General features: G+C 40.8%; 1 protein-coding gene across 3 annotated transcripts in view; it reads right to left on the bottom strand.

Annotated features, from left to right (window-relative positions):
* The window catches only part of LOC147604230 (ABSCISIC ACID-INSENSITIVE 5-like protein 2), a 29,967-nt gene extending 26,525 nt beyond the window's left edge, over window positions 1-3,442 (bottom strand). Inside the window, exons 1-3 of one of the 3 annotated variants that reach the window (XR_015265420.1) lie at window positions 1,981-3,442; window positions 1,824-1,895; window positions 1,445-1,670 (exon numbers count right to left, since the gene is read on the bottom strand). Coding sequence is in view for 2 of the 3 variants with exons in the window: in XM_086795375.1 (XP_086651501.1) it covers window positions 1,824-1,895; window positions 1,981-2,940 (1,032 nt within the window). In the remaining variant the exon portion in view is untranslated. The remainder of the gene's footprint in view (window positions 1-1,444; window positions 1,671-1,823; window positions 1,896-1,980) is intronic. The other 2 variants (XM_086795375.1, XM_086795374.1) reach the window with 2 other exon arrangements.
* Between the last annotated feature and the right edge of the window lie 16,802 nt (window positions 3,443-20,244).

The raw sequence follows: 20,244 nt of genomic DNA on the forward strand, positions 1-20,244 counted from the left end.
TAGCCTCTTCATTCAGCATTTTGTACTTCATTGCTCACATCTGGTACCACATCATGATCTGCTCTGCTGTTGCTGCCATGCCTATACTGCATCTGATTCATCATCCTCGCCTATCAACTCCAGCACATCAGCGTTTCATATCAGTTCATGGGACAGCAGCCCTCTCTGCTACACACAGCACATCAGCGTTTTTATCTTCAGTTTATGGGACAGCAGCCCTCTCTGCTACACACAGCACATCAGCATTTTTATCCTCAGCTTATGGGACAGCAGCCCTCTCTGCTACACAGTACAGCACCTCAGCATTTTATCCTCAGTACATACCTTGGGACAGCAGCTCACTCTCTGCTACAGTTCATCATCGTTTTTCTTCTACAGTTTACCTTGGGGCAGCAGCACACTCTTTGCTCACCATCTCACACCACTTGGGACGGCAGCCCTCTCTGCTCCTCTCCATACCTCAGGTATTGTAGCACCCTTGTCACCAAAGCTTGCACCACTTCCACCACTCGCGACGGCAGCCCTCTTTGCTCCTCACCACCACTCAGGTATTGCAGCACCCTTGTCACCAAAGCTTGCACCACCACCACTCAGGACGGCAGCCCTCTCTACTCTTCATCACCCTTCAAGTACCGCAGCACCCTTGTCATCAGAGCTTGCATCACTTCACCTTTCGCTGCACACTACGACCTCGCAGTGCCTCTACATCCACCGACGACGAGAGCCTTCGACACTGACCACCTCACGGAGTGCCTTTGCCTCACATCGACACGAGCCTTCGTCACCGACCGTGCCTCCGCTCCGAAATCTTGTGAGGAAGTTCGCAAGACACAAAAAGCTATGTCTTCTCCTCTAGCATTTGTTCTTTCCATGTGATGCTTTAAAATCTATCAATCCACTTTTGCATTTCTAGAGAATTGTACTTGGTGATTATGGATCAGCCAATCAAACATCATTGAGTTGTGCAAATACTCTAAGAGCCTTTCTCTCTCTCTCTCTCTCTCTCTCTCTTTCTCTGCTCACACCATGAAGAGCTTTCATCCTCCATAGTCTCTCAGCGTGCAAGTTCCTATGGCTCACCATTTTCAATAGGTAGGACAGTAGCAGTATGGGAAGATCAGGGGGGACTGACCAACCATGATTTGACCTACCAGCAGGCTGTTTGTAAAAGGACTTTATCGGAACAAATCAGACATTCGCCTTCGCCTACCCATTCAACACCACTTGTAAGCAATGGTTTCGTAAGGTATCCGTGATCGGCATTAAAGTATATCTTGCTACTAGAACTTTGTGCATGTGTGAGCACTGATCACGCCCAATCTTCAGTTTAGTTCATGAATGAGCCAGGTAATGTGTAGGAAAGCAGCTCCTTAAAAGTAGGAGGGTGTTAGAAGCTAAAATCCAGCTTTAAAATCATCTTTCAAGAGGTTTGAAAAGTGCTTACTTCAATGTGATAAGAACACAACCTTTTGCAGTTGTCCCCATGAAATTTTTGAGAATCGTGCCTCAATTAAAAATGCCATATGCCTAAACATCACAAGTCCCTTGCATGCTCTCAAATCACCCATGCTTGCTGTCAATGTCTAGAGTTTGGCTTTGCACTTGAAGCTTCGTCATGTGTTTCACAAACAGTTTATACAAGGTACAAAAGACATTTGGTATGATTTGAACTTCACAACACAATCATGCAGTTAGAATACTTGATTTACTCTGGTAAATGCCAATGTTGAATTTTATTCACAACGCTATAATGTCAAAAAAGACAAGCACCATGGCAGAGCACGTAAGCCTAGAATGCACCCAAAGAAAAGACTAAAGCACACCTGTTGTTGCAGGAGTCTCGCATTCTCCTCCTTCAACTGAGTTACCTCAGCTTCTAACTCAACCGTGTAGGCCTGGAAAATCACAAGGCATATCACCAGTAGGTAAAAACATCATTGACAAAATTACTTCATAACAATTTCAGAATCTGCTCCTAACCTGTTTTCTGGCTCTGGATCTAGCAGCAGACTCACGATTCTTAATCATCCGCTTTTGCCGTCTCTCCACTGTTTTCTCAAATACAGCCTCAGTTGCTATACGCTTTTTACCATGCATGGAGAAGTCTGAGACAGCAGGGGATAGTGCTAGACTGCTCGCATGGCTGCCTGGCCCATATCCTGCACCATCAGGAATGCTGTCGTACATGGGATTGCCACCTGGCAACATCGGAGAGGAGAGAGAGACCCCCCTTTTGGCTACTGCTAATGCAGCAGCAGCTTCTGCTTGCTGCACCAATCGCTGATGATGTTGGTGATTAGCAAAGTTCATCCAATCTGCTGCAGACAAATTGTCAACAGCTGTAGAGGTAAGAGCACCATTTGTTGGGATAGGGGGGTAAAGGTTAGGGGCAGCGCCATTAGTAGTAGAAAGAACTGTGGCAGAGGTGATGGTGGAAGGGGCAGGGGTGGCACCATCAGCATCATCCCTGGCAATGCCAGCTCTCATCAGAAAATCCTCTAGGGTTATTTCTCCCATGGTTTCTGGCTGCTGCTGCTGCAACGGTGGCGGCAGCTCCTGTTGCAGCTTGTTTGTAGAGTGGGCATCGGGCAGCTGGCTCTGGATATTTTTCCAAACCTCGTCCACAGTTTTGCCACTCAATGCACGGGGTAGAACGAGGCTCTTCTGGCATTGCAGGCTCGGCTGCTGAGCCGGGGTCCCAGCCCTAGGGTCAGAGGACACCATAGCCGCAGCCACGGAATGGCCATCTTCTGCTACCCATATGTTCTTAAGAAACTCGTCCATGTTCATGCTGCCGAATTTCTTACCTGGTTCATTCATTACATTCTGAAGCTCCTCCAGCGTTGAAGAGTAAATGGAAGGCTGTCTGGCTATGGGAGAGTATGTAACTAAGCCTGAGCCCCCTCCAGCGGAAAACGAAAACATGGTTTGCGATCCCATATAAGCTGGGAGAGAAAACCTCTGTATCAAAGGATCGATAAGGCCTGATGCAGGTTGAAAAGGATACAAAACCACCTCACAGAGCGGAAAAACGTCCGAGTAATAGGGATTCTGCAGATCTGTAGAGAATAAATGCTATTTAGGGTTTCCAAGAATAGGTTTTCAAAGGTTTTCTTTTCCTGGTTAAGAAAATTGGGGTTGGGGAAGGAAGACAGACAGAAAAAGTTGCAGTTGTTTTCGGCTGCTGCTTTCATCCAAACGTAAAGAAAATGCAAGGGTTGGGTTTCCACCTGTTCAGATCATGCCATCGCCACAGCCGAGGCCATAGCCAGCGAGCTCGAGTTCTCCCATTGACACAGAAAACCACTTGGTGCCCTGTTTTGAGATCTTTCTTTTTTCCTTTGGAATGTGGGGTCCGGCACACGCATGCTGTTCGAAGGTGGCCGTGAGAGACCTAGAAATTCCACACGCTGATTCAAGGCTCAAATCCAAAGGTAAAAATATTTCACCGAGGTCATAGAGCCAAGCTAGCGTGGTCACTTGGTGTCATATAGTAGCACCAAAGTACATGAATGTGAAGGTCATAGAGCCAAGCTAGCATGGTCACTACTAGTGTCGTATGGTAGCACCAAAGCGCACCAATCCGGACATGAATGTGTCCACCCGGGACTTCCCAACTTTTCGAGTATGACAGCACCAAAGTGCACGAAACAGGACACACGAACCTTGGATAGAATGAGCATATAAGAGTGGCTTGAGATCTAAGCTCGACTAGCATATTCACAAAAGAAGGTTAATTGCTCGAAACTTACGATAATTGGTCATGGTAATTTGGATCTTGTCATCCTCTTGAGTGCAGACAAACCTTCCCCAGCAAGTGAAGAAGTGGCAACTTGGATGCAGGAGAACCCCTATCTTCGGCTCATGTGTGACCAATATTGGCCCCTCATCTTGGCTACATAATCATAAATTCAAAAAGAAACTTAACAGATATGCAGGCAAGTCACATAGGCTTAAAATAAAGCAACCACTATTTATTGAAAGTATATTTGTTTTGATTTGGCAAGAGTAGTTATGAAAAGTATACTTCTTGTGATTTGGCAAGAGTGGTATAGGAAGAATCTAGATGCTAGTGATTTTTAAAAGCAAAATCTAGAAATTTAGGCTTACTTTTTAGAAGAGAACATTCATAGGAAATTGGTTGATGTTATCACTCCTTTAACATATGATGGTGCCTAAAAAGTGATCAATAAAGGAGCTTGGAGAGTGGATGATCAAATACGTCTAGATATAAGAGACAAGATGAGAAAGGAATTGGGAAAGCGCCTATAGTTATGAGGGATCTTTAAAATTTTAAAAAAAAGACTCTTGGATACTCTATTGATAAATGCATCTATAGTGGTTTAGACCTTCAAGTGCACTTGACACTTTCATTTTTCATTCCATCAATGAATACATTAGGTATTGTGAGGATGTTGACACATGTGTGTTTCTAATGCAAAGGTGAAAGATCTATCACTATGTAGGCATGTATGTAGACTATTTACCATGACAAATGTATCAAGCAATCAACAAATTGCATAGGCATAGATATACTTTAATGTTATAGCTTGTGTTCTCCATGTGCCCTTTAGTGCACTAAGACCAATGGTAGATAGTGCCAATAGTGTTCATCAAGCTCGCACATTATAGTAATAGTTTTCATGTAACGTGCTTAGCCTTTCTAAACCATGGCAAAGAATATGTCATTGTGGATGAAGAGAAAGGCTTGCTTCCGAAAACCTTATTCTTTCTTTTAACACCTAATTTTCTCCCTTTCCATGAAGATTGTGCATGCCTTCTTAGATTTCACTTCACATCTTCATACTTATAGTTACCCAAATGCCTCCATCCTTTGGATCCCCTAATAAATTTGGTGTGTTGGCCCATATATGCAAGCTTTTATATGTCAATTTCACACACACACACACACACACATGCCCCTCACCACCCCCACCCCACATGCACATATATATACACAGGCATATATCAAACATGCAAGGCTTTTATATGTCAATAACACACATGTACACACATCCCCCCCACCACCCATACACACACATACACCCATATACTCAAACATATGGTTATGCCCTTAGGCTCTACTTACTTGGATTGGAATGGCTTAAGGATAATGGAAGTCCTTCAAATTGATCTCCTTTATTAGTGTATGCCATAAGTAGAGAGACTCTTATCACTTTTAGCTCATAAGAATTGAGTCACTTCACTCAACCTTAGGTTAAGCGTAGAGAGACTCTATCACTTCTAGCCCATAAGAATTGAATTAATACACTTAACCTTAGGTTTAAAAAATAGCCTTGGAAATGGCAAGCATGTAATAATGTAATTCCCTAAGGTAGTTTGATCATCTTAGTTAAGGTACTCTTTCATTGGATTGACCTATATCCCCTTTGCCTCAAGTGCAACCAAACATTTGATCATCTTAGTTAAGGTACTCTTTCACTAGATTGACCTCTATCCCCTTTATCTCAAGTGCAGCCAAGCATGTAATAATGTGAGTCCTCGAGCTAGTTTGATGATCTTAGTTAAGGTACTCTTTCACTAGATTGAGCTCTATCCCCTTTGCCTCGAGTGCAACCAAACATTAATGATTTATAAAGTTATGCAACTACTCTCGTAATTGTTAATGCTAATTTACATGCAATGTGAAACTCAATAGGTTTTTTAAAGACTCAAGTAAACCTAATGCATTAGAAATGATTTTATATTTTTAAATAAATTATCATTGGAATTTATGCTCTTCAAAAGGACAAAAAGGGAGCCACCTTAATTAACATGGCATTGAAATATGAAAATGCAGGTTGCAACCTAAATGAAGATGTGGCCATCAAAAGGTCCATTTCATATAGGAAAGAGATCTTAGTTTTGTTGGTATATGAATGATAATATTAGCCCTAAATAAGATATGTCTAATTATATCACCAAGGTATGACCAAGTTCTAAAAAATGGGTTTGTTTTTCTATTCTTTTTTTACCAAATTTTTTGAATATACATAAAGTGATCGCTTTTGGATTTGAATACCACATAAATTCACATGTCCCTAGCACTAGAGCTTATGGTCCAAGGTTACCAATTCCTAAGTTATGATCCTTGACTCACAAGCCATCACCATAGTACTATTGGGACACTAGCATAGCTCATGAGATTGTTACAGATAATGCTTTGATATTGTAGCACACATTTAAAATTCTAAATTTATTTACATAATTCTTTAAAATTATGACACGCAACTTGAAAAATACATCTCTGAAATGACCCTAAGGGTAGACAAGAAAAGAAAGCCACATGGAAGTTAAGCTTTTAAGACAACGCCAATGGTGGTCATCTCTGAAATGACCCTAGGGGTGGACAAGAAAAGAATGGCACATGGAAGTTAAGCTTTTTAGACCACACCAATGGTGGCCATCTCAATCACCTCATGCCTTATTTTTTGCAAAGAACTTAATCATATTTTAATATGATTAATGGTAGTTATGAGATTGTTATGTGGTGTGGTGAAGATGCATAATTGTTATATTTGAAGGATGACACAATGATAAATATCAGAATGTGTGTAAAGGAAGTAGACTCTTGTTGGGTACCAATGCTCTTGTTGGTGGGTACCGAGACTCTTGATTGGGCATCACAAACATATGCATGAAATTCTTTTTGCACTTGAGGGTATTTTTAAACTTAAATCTACACACAATCTTCACATTTCACAGTGCATCATTTATTAGCCCCACCAATGTATTTGACTTACAATAGGGGTGTTAAATAACCATCTTTAAAGTATGTATACATATAGAAATGGTTTATATATTTGACTTACAATAGGGGTGTTAAATATCCATCTTTAAAGTATGTATACATATAGAAATGGTTTATATATTTGACTTACAATAGGGGTATTAAATATTCATCTTTAAATAGAAATGGTTTGGATATATGTGTACAAACGTATTTTTTACTAGCCATGACAAATAAGTGAAAAGTAGGTTTCTAAGAAGTGAGTTTACTAACCTATTTTTTACTTAGCCAGTTAAAATTCAAGTTTTCTTAGAAGTGAGTGAGTGATGCTTATCCATGATGCATTAATATTTTGGCACTGTGTAATGAAATAAAGAGGGAGATATCAAGAGTAAGTGATTTTAAACTTCATCCACCTTACTTAAGGACAACAATTGCATATCATGTAATGAGGTGAATTTAACAATTGCATATCCTTACTATGTCTAAATTTAACACATAGTAATAGTAAAAAACTAGGACTGCCCACTTGCTTTATATAGTTTTCCTTCACTCATGCATAATATGGTGTAAGTTTCTTAGATCTCTGCGGGTGGACTGTCACAATAGCGAGAGAGAGAGAGAGAGAGAGAGAGAGGAGGAGGGGTATTTCCCCCCTTGGGGCCCAAAGAGGGCTGCCTTGTTGCCTTGACCTGTGCAAAAATGGCAGAACAAGGCGTGCAGTGCACGAGCAGCCAGAACAGGGGTAGCGAAGAGAGTTATGGTGGGATTACACAGGGCGACGAAGAGAGAAGGTGGTGGGACTGCACATGGCGACGAAGAGGAGTCACCTACGTAAAGTGTGAGCAGTAGTGGGGCGGAATGTCATGCCATAGCCAGAACAGGTTTTGAAGGTCACGCCATAGAGAGAGAGAGAGAGAGAGAGAGAGAGAGAGAGAGAGAGAGAGAGAGAGAGAGAGAGAGAGAGAGAGAGAGAGAGAGAGTTGTATTAACGTCTTCAAAAGGCCAAAATGACCTATGAGACCAAAATGTTACATCATGTCTAGAATACATCATCATGGTATTGAAAGTAAAACTAAAAGAAAATATCCAAGAGTCTCAAGCTCTTGCATCAACTAAGAATATCTTGCATAGGGCGCTGTAACATGGTACGCAATGTAGTGAGGCTAAGTTGGCGAGAGAAAGTCCTGTCGTGGTGGGAAATGATGGCTCTAATCCTCCTGAGGTGACGTGAGTGTGGGCAACAGTCACTATGTAGTGTAGGGGGCATTAGGCTATGCATAGCTTGGTGGCTTTGTCTAATGTCACTCTTCTCGGCTGGGCTCTTGCATCAACGTGGAGGTCAAGGGGAGTGGGTGGATCCGCTATTAGGGGCTATAGCCTGGAAGAAGTTAGTGAGAGCTCTTTGTGTTGGTCCTTGGGCGGGTGAGGTGATCTGGGTCACGCAATAGGGATTCCATGTGTCCACAGAGCTCCAGAAGAAAGAGCCCATGCATCTCTGGTCTAGAAATCCATGATCCTAGAGAGTGGTCCAAATCCCTCTTAGAAGAGGTAGTGGAACCTCCCCGTGATCTCATAGTATACTAGGCATCTGCATGTATAATGTGCCTCAATCTCACAGCCTCTATATGGCAAAGTTGGCATGTCCTGTCTTGTGGTGTAGCTACTCTCGACCCATATTTGGTTGTCTCCACTCTCAATTGGTGGGATGAGTGTGAATCTGTCCAATCGCACACTGCACTCCAAATGAGAGATGTGTATCCATGTAGTGCGAACGTATGATGAAGCCATGTGAAGAAGATGGTCTCTGTAGAAAGCCATCTTCGTCCCTCGGGTTGGAGGGGTGGATGCCAGGTTCTCTGAGTATCCAATCTCACAATATCCTTCTCAATCACCCTATTCAGTTCTGTGTGGCTGAGAGCAAAGGAAGGGGCCTCTATGTTGTATTGAAATGGTGGGAGTGCCCCCATTTGCATGCCATGCACACCAAACCAAGTGCTCACCTGTGCATACCAACACTGCATGTCTCCATCAAGTGCCAATTGTCTTGAGGACTCTAGGGCAAGCCGGGGGTATCTATCTGGTGGGAGCTCCCATAATCTGTGCAAGATGTATTGACTAGAAAAGAGCCTATGTCACGATAGGGATAGTCCCCATCTCTAGTTGCACAATCTCATGTGGCCTGGCATGGGAGAAATGCTCGGTAAGTGGCCAATCATGATCGTATGCTCTCCCATTCTACATCCTGTCTCAATGGCATCTCTAACGATACTTAAGTGGAAGGAGGAGGAATGGGGGCGAGAGGCTTAGGTGGGTGGAGCTTATGGTATTTAATCAGGTCTACTAGATTGTCCATGATTTAGTCAGCCATGTATTTGGTGGGAGTAAATGCTTTATTGTTTTTCCCTACATGTTTAGACTCTAGCTGAAAGCCCTACCGAGGAGATGATGACTATAGGTCCTTGGATTGATCCCACCGCGATTTGAATAGAGATTCAAGGCATGTAAGTCAAAAAGTCTTTGCATTCATGTAGTCCGGGATGACTACCTACTCCTTGTTTATGCAAGGATTGCGTTTGTATTGTATTGCTGGAGCAATTCCTATTCATAACGCTACACGAGAAAAATCCACCGTTTAGAGGAAGGCATGATTTTGATGAGGAAGAATCTACAAAGCAATAAGGTGTAGTTGTACTTGATAATTGCCAAAAGAAAACTCACTTGTATAAGCATACTACTCTTCTTTGCAGCACGATGTTACTTTTTTGGAATTAATGAGGGGTTTCATATGTACTGTGAAAGGATGTTCACATAAATGCATGATGTTTTTTGTTGCTGTGAGATATCCCTGAAGCTCATCTTGTTCTATCTATGACCTAAGTCATAATTACGGGAAACAAAAACAAAAACAAAAAGGGAACATAAACAAAAATGACATTTTTGAGAGGGCCGAACCAGGGAAATGTCACATCATCTAGGGAGATGTAAAAAAGGGGAAGGGGGAGGAGATAAGGGAGAGGAGAAACACATGGAGATAGGAGAGTAAATGAAGATAGACTAGGGTCGAAAGGAGATAGGTCAAAATAAAGAACAAAAGAGAATCTATGCTATTAAAATGAAGCCTGAAATCGGGGTTTCTGCGTGGGAAACTATAGGTGTTGTTGGGGAAATGGCTGAAATGCGGAGTTTTAAAAATGAGAAAGGCTGAAATGTATTTTAGTGTTTTGGACCCCTTGAAACAGCCCAAAACCCCCACGTTCGAGCAATCTCATACAATATGATCATCTTAGAGTAGGGTTTAAAGGTCATACAACCTGAACCATGTTAGTGCTATCACGTCATGACACATGTCTTGGATTCCTTTCTTTGGCTACTATTGTTGCTTTAAGCGAGTGTAACATCCTTCATGTGGTGAATGACTTGTTTTCTAGGCAGAGTAGAGCCCGTAGATTGATTTTGGGAAACAAAAAGTACTAGAGAACAACACTTGGATGCTATTCTTAGACATTAGTCTTAGGAAAGCCATTTAGATGGAGCTAGGCAAGATGACCAACAAACAGACATGTTAGCATTCTGTGGAGGCTATGATAATCAGTCAAAGGAGATGGTAACACATTAGCATGCACTAAAGGTTAATGAGATGATGGTGACAGATAGGTGTAGGAGATATAAATTCCAGTTTTTCTTACAGGCTAATTGGGTCATCTAAATCTTTCCTTGCTGATCCCATAACTATGACATAGTTTGGTTTCAACAAGGCCAAAGCCCTAACTATCTACGTATTCAAATGAAAGGAGGAGATATGCTATGAGTGCTTTAAGGTGTCCTAGTTTTGTTCAGAGTTTCTTTTCAAGGCATTTTATCCTCATATTAACCAAGCAATTCATTGCTTCTTTGTAACTATGTTTTAAGAGACATTCTCCCATCAATTTGTTAGGTTCAAGGATGGACTAGCAGTAACGCACATACACACACATAATCATGGAGATGTAGAGAAGCGTGAGAGGGAAGAGAGCACAAAACTTGATAGATTTTTTGGTAATGAAATGTGTACAAAGTACAAAACAGAAGTACATCCTATAATGTGGATATGTGGATATGTGGGTGTTCACATGGTTGTAGGAAAAAACCTCCTAAAGAGGGAAAAAGTGTCATTGGTCCTCGTCGATCAGTTCACATATCAATACCATGTCATATAGTCTACAAATCCCCCCTAGGGTGATGATGTAAACATGCACATAAATATGGCTGATCAATACCCAAAAGGCAATAAGCCCAAATATTTACAAAAAATTTCAAACTTTTCTTAAGAAAGAGCCTTCCTAAACAAATATGCCATGTTGTCATGTGTAGGCACATAAACCAAGCTGATCTCACTTGCAGCAGATAGTCTCTACCAGACATAATGATATCAATGTGCTTAGTGTCGAGCATGGAATAGAGGGTTCCTCACAATTGCCAATGCACTCTAACTGTCAGTGAATATGGTAGTGGATGACGACTATGTATAAGCCAAACACACTCAACTAGAGCTGGAAAAGTTGCCATATACATAGCTTCATAGCTTGAAGTGGCCGCTATTGGGGATGCTTCTTGTTGAGCCATGAAATACATGAATTACCAAGATGGAAGCAAAATCCACTAATGGACATTGTGGTGTCGTAACATCCAGTTTAACTAGAGTCCCTGAAGGCATATAGTTGTGACTCACCCCCCTGGGATAGAACAATCCAAGGTACTGGGTGCAACGCAAGTAGCAAAAAACTTGCATGACATCTTGCTAATGCCTGGTACCTTGATTGTGCATAAATCTGCTCAATTGGGAGACCTCAAATTGAATGTCTAGCATTGTGTAGCATAAGTAAATCAGTCATCCAACAATGTGCTGATACATCATGTCATCAAAAGGGTCAATTGGATACTAGAGACTAAGCTTGGCACTTGTCTCTATTGGTATAGCAAGAAGCTTACAATCTTCAAGATTAAATCTCTTCAAGAACTTCTGTATATATACTTCAACTACAACATGACAATACCATCATCACACTAAAGAATTTGAATGCCCAAATAGTAATGCAACATGCCCAAATCTATCATCTCAAATGATGCATGTAATTTAGCCTTGGAAGGCTGAAGTCTTTTCATCCTCACTGCTTGTGAGCAGCATGTCTATCATCAACGTATAGAACGATGACCAAAAATTCCTCTTTAGTCTTTTTGACATAGAGGGTACTTTCACTTGGACTATTGCAAAAACCATGTGCAACCAAGTATGCATTAATGTTTTGGGAGCCTGTTAAGGCCATACAAAGCTTTCTATAGCCTGCATACTTTTTTCTCCTACCCCTCTGGAACAAAACCATGAGCTTGAGATACATACACCTCTTCATGCAAATCACCATTCAAGAAGGTAGTCATGATACATGCCAACCATGGTATGGTGCGAATTGTGATTATACACCTAATGGTAGTCATACGTGATGTGGGAGGAAAGGTTTTATCATAGTCAATGCCCTTTTACTTGCAAAAGTAGAGATTCTCTAGTAAATGACATCCTACTGAGCCAATGAATATAAATAACCTTTGATCAAGTCTAGACTATATGCCCTATTATCCCCTAAGGCTAAATACATGAGTATTTGGGTGCATATTTTAACACCCTCCCTCAAAAACATATTCATGTGGCAATGATGATGTTATGATGGCAATGCTAGACCCATTAGGATCTCCTAGTTAGGTTTATGATGCTATTTATGATGACTATAATTTCCAAGCTAAGGAGATGCAAGTGTATATATTTATGATGGCTATAATTTCCAAGCTAAGGAGATGCAAGTGTATATATTGCCAAGCCTTTTAGATGCAAGCACATGATATGATCATAGAAAAATTCAAAAAATCTCATTTACTAAAAAATTAGACCTAGAATGCCTTTAGCCAAGGATGCACATTTGCAGAACAAGAACGGGAACCACACAGGTTATGGAATGCCTTCCCTCGTTTTCCCACGATTGGTTTATGTGGATGAGGAGATAAAGGAACTTGTGGTGAAGCTTGATTTGGCATCATCTAGGTGCTCCCTTCTGAGCCCCTTCTCCTCCCACCACACCTAGCTCTTTGTGAGAACATACTCATTGTATTGGCCATTGGGCTAGTTGTACCTCTTGGTGCCCCCTTCTCCTCCCACTACACCTAGCTCTTTGAGAGTACACACTCATTGTATTGGATAGTTGTTAATCGCATTTCCAATGGCGGTTAATTGGGCAATTGGCTGAGGCAAGCCCACCAACATATTTTTCAAAGGCTATCTAAGCAAAGCAAGTGGTCATCATTCATCAAGTTATTTCAAAAGGGTCACTTGTAATTTTTAAACCGCCCGATCACCGGGTTTTTAGCACTTCATGTAACATTTTACGGATTTTTGTTGCTCAAATGAACGCATCACAATATAAACAAGGGATGTTCGAGCTAAGTGTGATGCCAGCATTACATACACATGTACACTAGTAGGTGTAGAGGCACATAGTTCTCATTTTACACAATGGCCACTTATAAGTTTTGTGTAAATAACAATGTAAGGAATGAGAGCACACACTTCCCTTGTGCAATCTTAGGGCTCTTTGTGTGCCTCTTGTTCTGTTATCCTCTTGCTAGTGTGTGTGAGTGTGTTTGCAGGATATTGAGTTGCATCACCATGGCTATGGAGCTGTGAGGGGAGTTGTCCAAGAAATCTTGCATAAATAGTGTTGGGTGGAAGCATGTTAACCTGTTACACTTTTGGTGTGTGTTAGTATGAATTTGCTAGCAAAAAATGTTAGCACTATAAATTGATATAAAGTTTTATATATTGATATAAATTGATAAAAAATGGTCTTTTATTTCCATTTAATAATTTGATATACTCATATGGCCATACGTTGAAGGTGGAAGAACTCCCTTTCATGATTTTGTACAGTTAGCTCATGTGGGGCCCTTGGGAATTTATAGAATAGGCAAACATGGGGAGGGGGACCCATGAGAAGAGGAAGCGGGAAGTAAGACCTATAGCAATAGCCCTCAGTTCGGCAACAACAATGCGAAACAAAGAATCTCAAGAAGTCAGTGTTTCGCCCCCTCCAGCAAAGAAATCTACCATGGCTACATCAAGTAGTCTCTCTCCCTCTCTCATTCTTTGCGTGTTGCACAATGCAAGTTGCTTGCTTTACATACACTCTTGTTGCTTATGCCATTTTCTAGACCAGAACATGAGCGGGTTTGTGTGTTCGCATCACCGGCTTGGCTTGTTGCACCTCCTCTTTACTCTCCACCCTTGTCATTTCCTTGAAATCAGCTAGCCCACCCTATTGTGCCACTTGATGATAGAGCCAAGATGGAAAGTAGAGCTTCTTTGTCTTTGATAATGAAGTCTCCAGGTTCGTCCCACCTTCGAATATTTCCACAGCAGTAACTTCCCATAGCTAAAAACATCACATTTCTCAGATATTACACCTACCTCCGTCAACCACTCCGGGGCTAAGTAACCTGTTGTGCCTCTCATGGTAGTCACCACATGGGTTTCATCCCTGCCCACCATCAGCCTAGAAAGCCCAAAATTAGAAACTTTGGCTTTAAAATCTTTGCCTAATAGTATGCTTTGAGGCTTTATGTCCATATGGATGATGGTGTGGCTACATTCTCGTGTAAGTAGGCCAGGCTTCATGCTACGCCCAAGGCTATCTTGAATCCAACTCATTGTAATTTGAGATGTGTAGAACCACTGATCAAGGTTTCCGTTTGCCATGTAATCGTACACCAGAAGCTTGCGTGATCTCTGTCTCTCTCTCTCTCTCTCTCTCTCTCTCTATGTGTGTGTGTGTGTGTGTGTGTAAAAATACAACTTTGTATGTTGCACCATGCATGTTGCATGCTTTGCATACAGGCTTGTTGTTGCTTGTGCCATTTTCCCCCTTGTAATAGGGTGTCATATGTTTGTTGTTGCAGGCTCTGTGAGAAGATGGAAGGTTCCACGTGTTGATTACCCTAAACAAACGAAGTTCTGTGTGATGAAGCAAGAGTTTCATGATGATGAATATGGTCTGAGCATGGAGGGAATCGATCCCCATACACTCAGGGATGAGCAAATCTCTAAACATCAATGGTTGTCCATCTTTAAGGAGGCTAGAGTCAAATGTAATTAGATTCGAGAAGAGACATTCCAAGAAATGATGGTGTTCCACCATAAGGTATATCAACGACCCCCCACTAATCAAGAGATCACCTTATTATTTGCACAAGGCTACGTGGTTCATAAATGTCCACTAGGCAACAAAAAGGGTGAGGGAAGGTCAACAATTACTGTAGCATGGGCCAGCTTTGCCGAGGACCATGTTAAGGACCTAGAAGACAAAGGCATCTTGCAGAGCACCAAAGGCCATGTCGGATGCCATCAATAATATTCGGCAAACTCTATTATCTGCCCAAGATCAATTGTTAGCCCTACCTAAATGTACGAATGAGGTTGATGAAGCATGCATAAAGTTGGAAGCTACCATAGCTTCCTCGAAAGCTACACTTCAGCTTCTAGGTGTTCCGGTTGAAAAAGCCACTAGTCCCTAACTTGCTAGACAAGGTCATTGCATTGGAGGTATGCGTGCAGGCATTGTGTTTCACCTAAAGTATTGTATTTTGATTTTTCTTATCTCTCTTCAGACCTAATTAGTGTGTTGTTTGTCATGTCTTCATGTAGATTGACCATGCAGAACAGACTCGGACTATCCGATGCCTTGAAGGCCAATGCATGCTCGTAAAAGAGATATTGAGTCACCTACTAAATAGATTGACCATGTAGAACAGACCCGGACTATCCGACGCCTTGAAGGCCAATGCATGCTCGTAAAAGAGATATCGAATGGAAATAATGTTTCCATTGTGCCACCCCTACCTCAAGCAAATGTTCAAACTACTACCTCTCTATACAGTTGGATAATACATGTGTCAGGTGCGGGTTTTCACTTCAGGCAGAGGACTTCATGTCGATGGTGGTTTTGCCATGTAAACACCCTTATCATATATTGTGCTTTGCAACAACTTACCTAATGGATGGTTGTTGTAGGTATTCTAATTGCCTACAACCCATCCCATCATCAACAAAGTCCATGGTTGTGAGTGCTTATGATCATGGAATACCTCTATTCATAGGTAAATTCCTTGTTTGTAGTATATTGACTCCTTTGTTGGATTTTTTAGCACTAAATACTACTACTTAGCAACGAAACACTATTACTGCTGCTATTTAGCACTATCATACTACTATCTAGCAGTATGATAGTATAGTTAGCCTAGATTTCTAGTTAAGAGTTGAAGAGTGCTAGTAGTCATCAGTATGGTAGTGCTAGTTAGCACTATGTTCTTGCTAGTTAGCAATGACATAGTTCTAGTTAGCAATGAGTGTTAGTTAGCACTGACATAGTGCTAGTTAGCAATGACCTGGTGCTAGTTAGCAATTACCTGGTGCTAGGTAGCAATGAGTGCTTGCAAACAATATCACAATGATAGTTAGCAGCATGACCTGGTGCTAGGTAGCAATGAGTGCTTGCAAACAATATCACGATGATAGTTAGCAGCATGAAAGTGCTAGTTAACAGAATGGTAGTCCTAGTTAGCAAACAATGTGAATAGTAGTATATAGTAGCACCATGAAAGTGCCAGTTAGCAGAATGATAGTACTAGTTATCAAACAGTTTTAGTTAGTAAACTATTTGTGCTAGTTTGCAACACAATACTTCTAGTTAGCAATGGATAATGATAATGCTAGTTAGTAGTATAGTGCTAGCTATCAATGACTGCTTGATCACAATATCACAATGATAGTTATCAGCATGAAAGTGTTGGTTAGCAGAATGGTAGTCCTTGTTAGCAAACAATTATATGGTTAGTAGTATGTAGTTAGCACCATGAAAGTGCTAGTTAGCAGAATGATAGTCCTAGTTATCAAACAGTTTAAACTATTTGTGCTAGTTAGCAACACAATATTGCTAGTTAGCAATGAAACATAGGTAGATAATGATAGTGCTAGTTATCAATGAGTGCTTGATAATAATATCACAATGATAGTTATCAGCATGAAAGTGCTAATTAGCAGAATGGTAGTCCTTGTTAGCAAACAATTATTGGTTAATAGTATGTAGTTAGCACCATGAAAGTGCTAGTTAGTAGAATGATAGCCTAGTTGTCAAACATTGTTAGTTAACAGTATATTAGCTCTACTTATCATTGATATAATGTAACCTTTTCTTTTTGCTTTATATTAATGATGTGATGTACTCTTTTTCTATGCAAGAAAGTTTATTGTAGACAAGTTGGGGTCCTCACGCAAAACAGCTCGTAAAGATGATTGTTTGCAGATGAAGGAGGAGAAGAGCACTAGCAAGGCCAAAGATGATGACAAGATACACATGGACCCAGAGGTGTGGAGTCTGTCTAACAACATAGAGGATGTGTAGATGAAGGAAACACATACCTTTGAGACTATGGAAGAAGAGCCCAATCTTGAAAAGGATCCTATGTAGTTTGATGATGCTGTGAATACATCATCAACATAGACAACGTGCTTCTCCTTAGAAATAGCTCCTCCTTAGATTTTGGCTGTTTAACACTAGCCAATGTGTTTCAAACATTAGCCACAATGGTTGCTTGGACTTCAGTCTCCTCTCGTGAGATGATTTGTCTTGCAGTGCCAAGATCATTGGATGTTGAACCATCTAATTGAATATGTCCCACTTGGTCTCGCGTTCCATTCCTGTTGTTTGATCCATGAAGCATTTCACTATTTCACTGCATATCTTGCGTTTTCTTTGCTCATCAACAACTGCACCACTATTCACTTCTTCAGCCTATCTCTTTAATTTGTTTCGTGCCCGTTGCTCTCTTTTTTTTATAGCTTCATACTGTCTAATTACTACATGGGAATTTTCCTCTGACAATCCAACAGTATTGTTGATCATGATTTGCAATGTGAGAAGCCTGCAAAGAAGAGGGCAAGAGAGAGGGAGAAAAATAGAGAAATGCACTATCTAGCAATTGAAAAAGAAGAAGATAAGCAGAGAGAGAGAGAGAGAGAGAGAGAGAGAGAGAGAGAGAGAGAGAGAGAGAGAGAGAGAGAGAGAGAGAGAGAGAGATGCTATGATGACAAGAAAACACAGACAAAGACACATAAGCTAGGGTTGCATGAGTACAGAGATAGCATGCAAGAGCTTCAACGAGAGAGAGAGAGAGAGAGAGAGAGAGAGAGAGAGAGAGAGAGAGAGAGAGAGAGAGGGCACGTTGGATGGCCCACTTCACCCTATGTAACCACAGTAACGGCCCAAAAGAAAACAAAAAAAACAATTCTTCATATAACCATTTAAAAAGAGGAGGTAAATGTTGCCAAACAAAAAGAGGAGGTAATGCTAAAAATTGTGATAGTTAGCAATGTCCATAGACATGTTATTTTGTAACAGGTTAACATGCTTCCACCTTGTTGGTGATAAACACTGGGAGGTGAGAAGGAACTGGCCTCTACTCAAGAGGTTGTAGGGCCGCCCTTGGGAAGCTCAAGATAGGCTGGTTTTGCATCCCCCATGACTTGTGAGTTTTATGCTTTCTCTTTTGCTGAGCCTTCATGGGAGTTGTGTTCTCTTGAGAGTAGGTTAAGACAAGCTTAACATTGGCACCGATGTTGGGGAATGAAGCCAAGTCTCAGTTCATTTTTTCTTCCATTGCTCTCTCTCTCTTGTATTTGTAGAAAATATGAAAGCAAGAGACTAGAAATGAAACAAGAACACAAATGAAAGACAAAGAGTTACCTTGAGATGAGTGTAGACAAGACACAAGATTGATTCTTTCATTGATGTGACACCTACAATATATAGGTGAGAAGTACAAGATTGAGTAGACTGACTTATGGGATAAATGTAGAGGTGCCACATGGCACTAGACTCAAGACACAAAGACTCAACTGAAACTAGACTAGAGAAATAGTACACCTAGTGTGCACTTATTTCCAACACCCTCCTTAAGTGGACACTAGGAGGAAGACAAAAGGACAAGACTATAACATGACAAAAGATAAGACCAAGACAGAGAGACTAGACAAAGATTGAGAGACAAGCTAGAAGACAAGATGGACAAGACTAGAAGACAGACATAAAGACTGATAGACTGAGAGACAAGACATGAGAGACAAAAGATCCTGAGACACCCCTCCTCAAGTGATATCCTCATATGGGTTCACAAGGGTAGGGACAAGAGTGGATCATAGACAGACAAAGAGAGAGACAATCAGCTAGTAGAGTGGTCCCACAGAGAGAGATAAATGTAGAGGTGCCACATGGCACTAGACTCACGACACAAAGACTCAACTGAAACTAGACTAGAGAAATAGTACACCTAGTGTGCACTTATTTCCAACAGTATTTACTTCTATTTTTCTTACACTATGTGTGTAGCCGTGTGGATAAGGTGAAGGTGGAAAGAGAAAAGGAGAAGAAAAGGGTGAGGGATTCGTTTATGTTAAAAATTTAAAAAATATATAAAAGAAATTCGTTTTTGCTTTTGGAGGCCCATTCCAAATGCCTTTAATTTTTCATAATTAGGTTTTAGGCTTCTGTATTGCTTCCTAATGATTATATTAATGATTGGATTAGCATTTCCATAGTTTTTAATTCTACGTGTGCATTAATTTGGGTAAAAATTTATTTTTTCATTTTTTGGCTTTAAGCCCTTTTGCATAGAGTCTATTTGGCCCAAAGTTTATTGTTTAGCTTAAAAACAAACTAATTAATTCATATACTAATCAGTAGCTTTGCATTCTAAGCATAATAGATGCATTTAGGCTTGCATTGTGAGCTTAATCCTTGAATAACTCAAGTAATAGGACTCTAACCCAAAATCCAAGCTTGGATTTGGAATCAGGGCACCTAAATTGAGTTATTTCAAGCCTCAAACCCACATTTAATCATTCTTGAAAATTTGAGGTAATTAATAGTGGGATTAAGATATTAATTGAGATTAACTTGATTTAATCTTGTTTGGGGCTTCTCTGGAATGGATTTAGAGTTTTTAGTTCCTTTTAATTGATCTGTGTGCATTCCATGTGATATTGAGGGAGTTGGAAGCTACTTTGCAGGTTTTACAAAGTGTAGAAAAGTTGCCTGCAGGCGCTCTTGCCTCTCCAACCGAGCATCCGATCTTGTATCTAGAGACATATTCGGAATAAGCCTGGCAACATCTACAATCCCCTAAGTCCATTTGAATTATTTTTAAGTTTAAAAAATTCACTTAATTTTATGCTATGGCTGAAATTTCTTGGGTTAAGTGGGTTGAGTGATGTTGATGGCTTGATTGTAGGCCACTTTCAGGGATAACTGGGGGGACCAACCGCATCCTTTACAAGACATACATTCAACAACCACTTAGGTGAGTAAAGGTAAGTGCCAAACCTCATTTTCTTTGGGGAGAATGCATTTAGTTTGAGGGCATGCAAACCCCCTCAAACA

This window comes from Cibotium barometz, chromosome 62 (genome assembly GCF_041138505.1).
Source record: "Cibotium barometz isolate CiBa-2024 chromosome 62, ASM4113850v1, whole genome shotgun sequence".
NCBI lineage: Eukaryota > Viridiplantae > Streptophyta > Polypodiopsida > Cyatheales > Cibotiaceae > Cibotium > Cibotium barometz.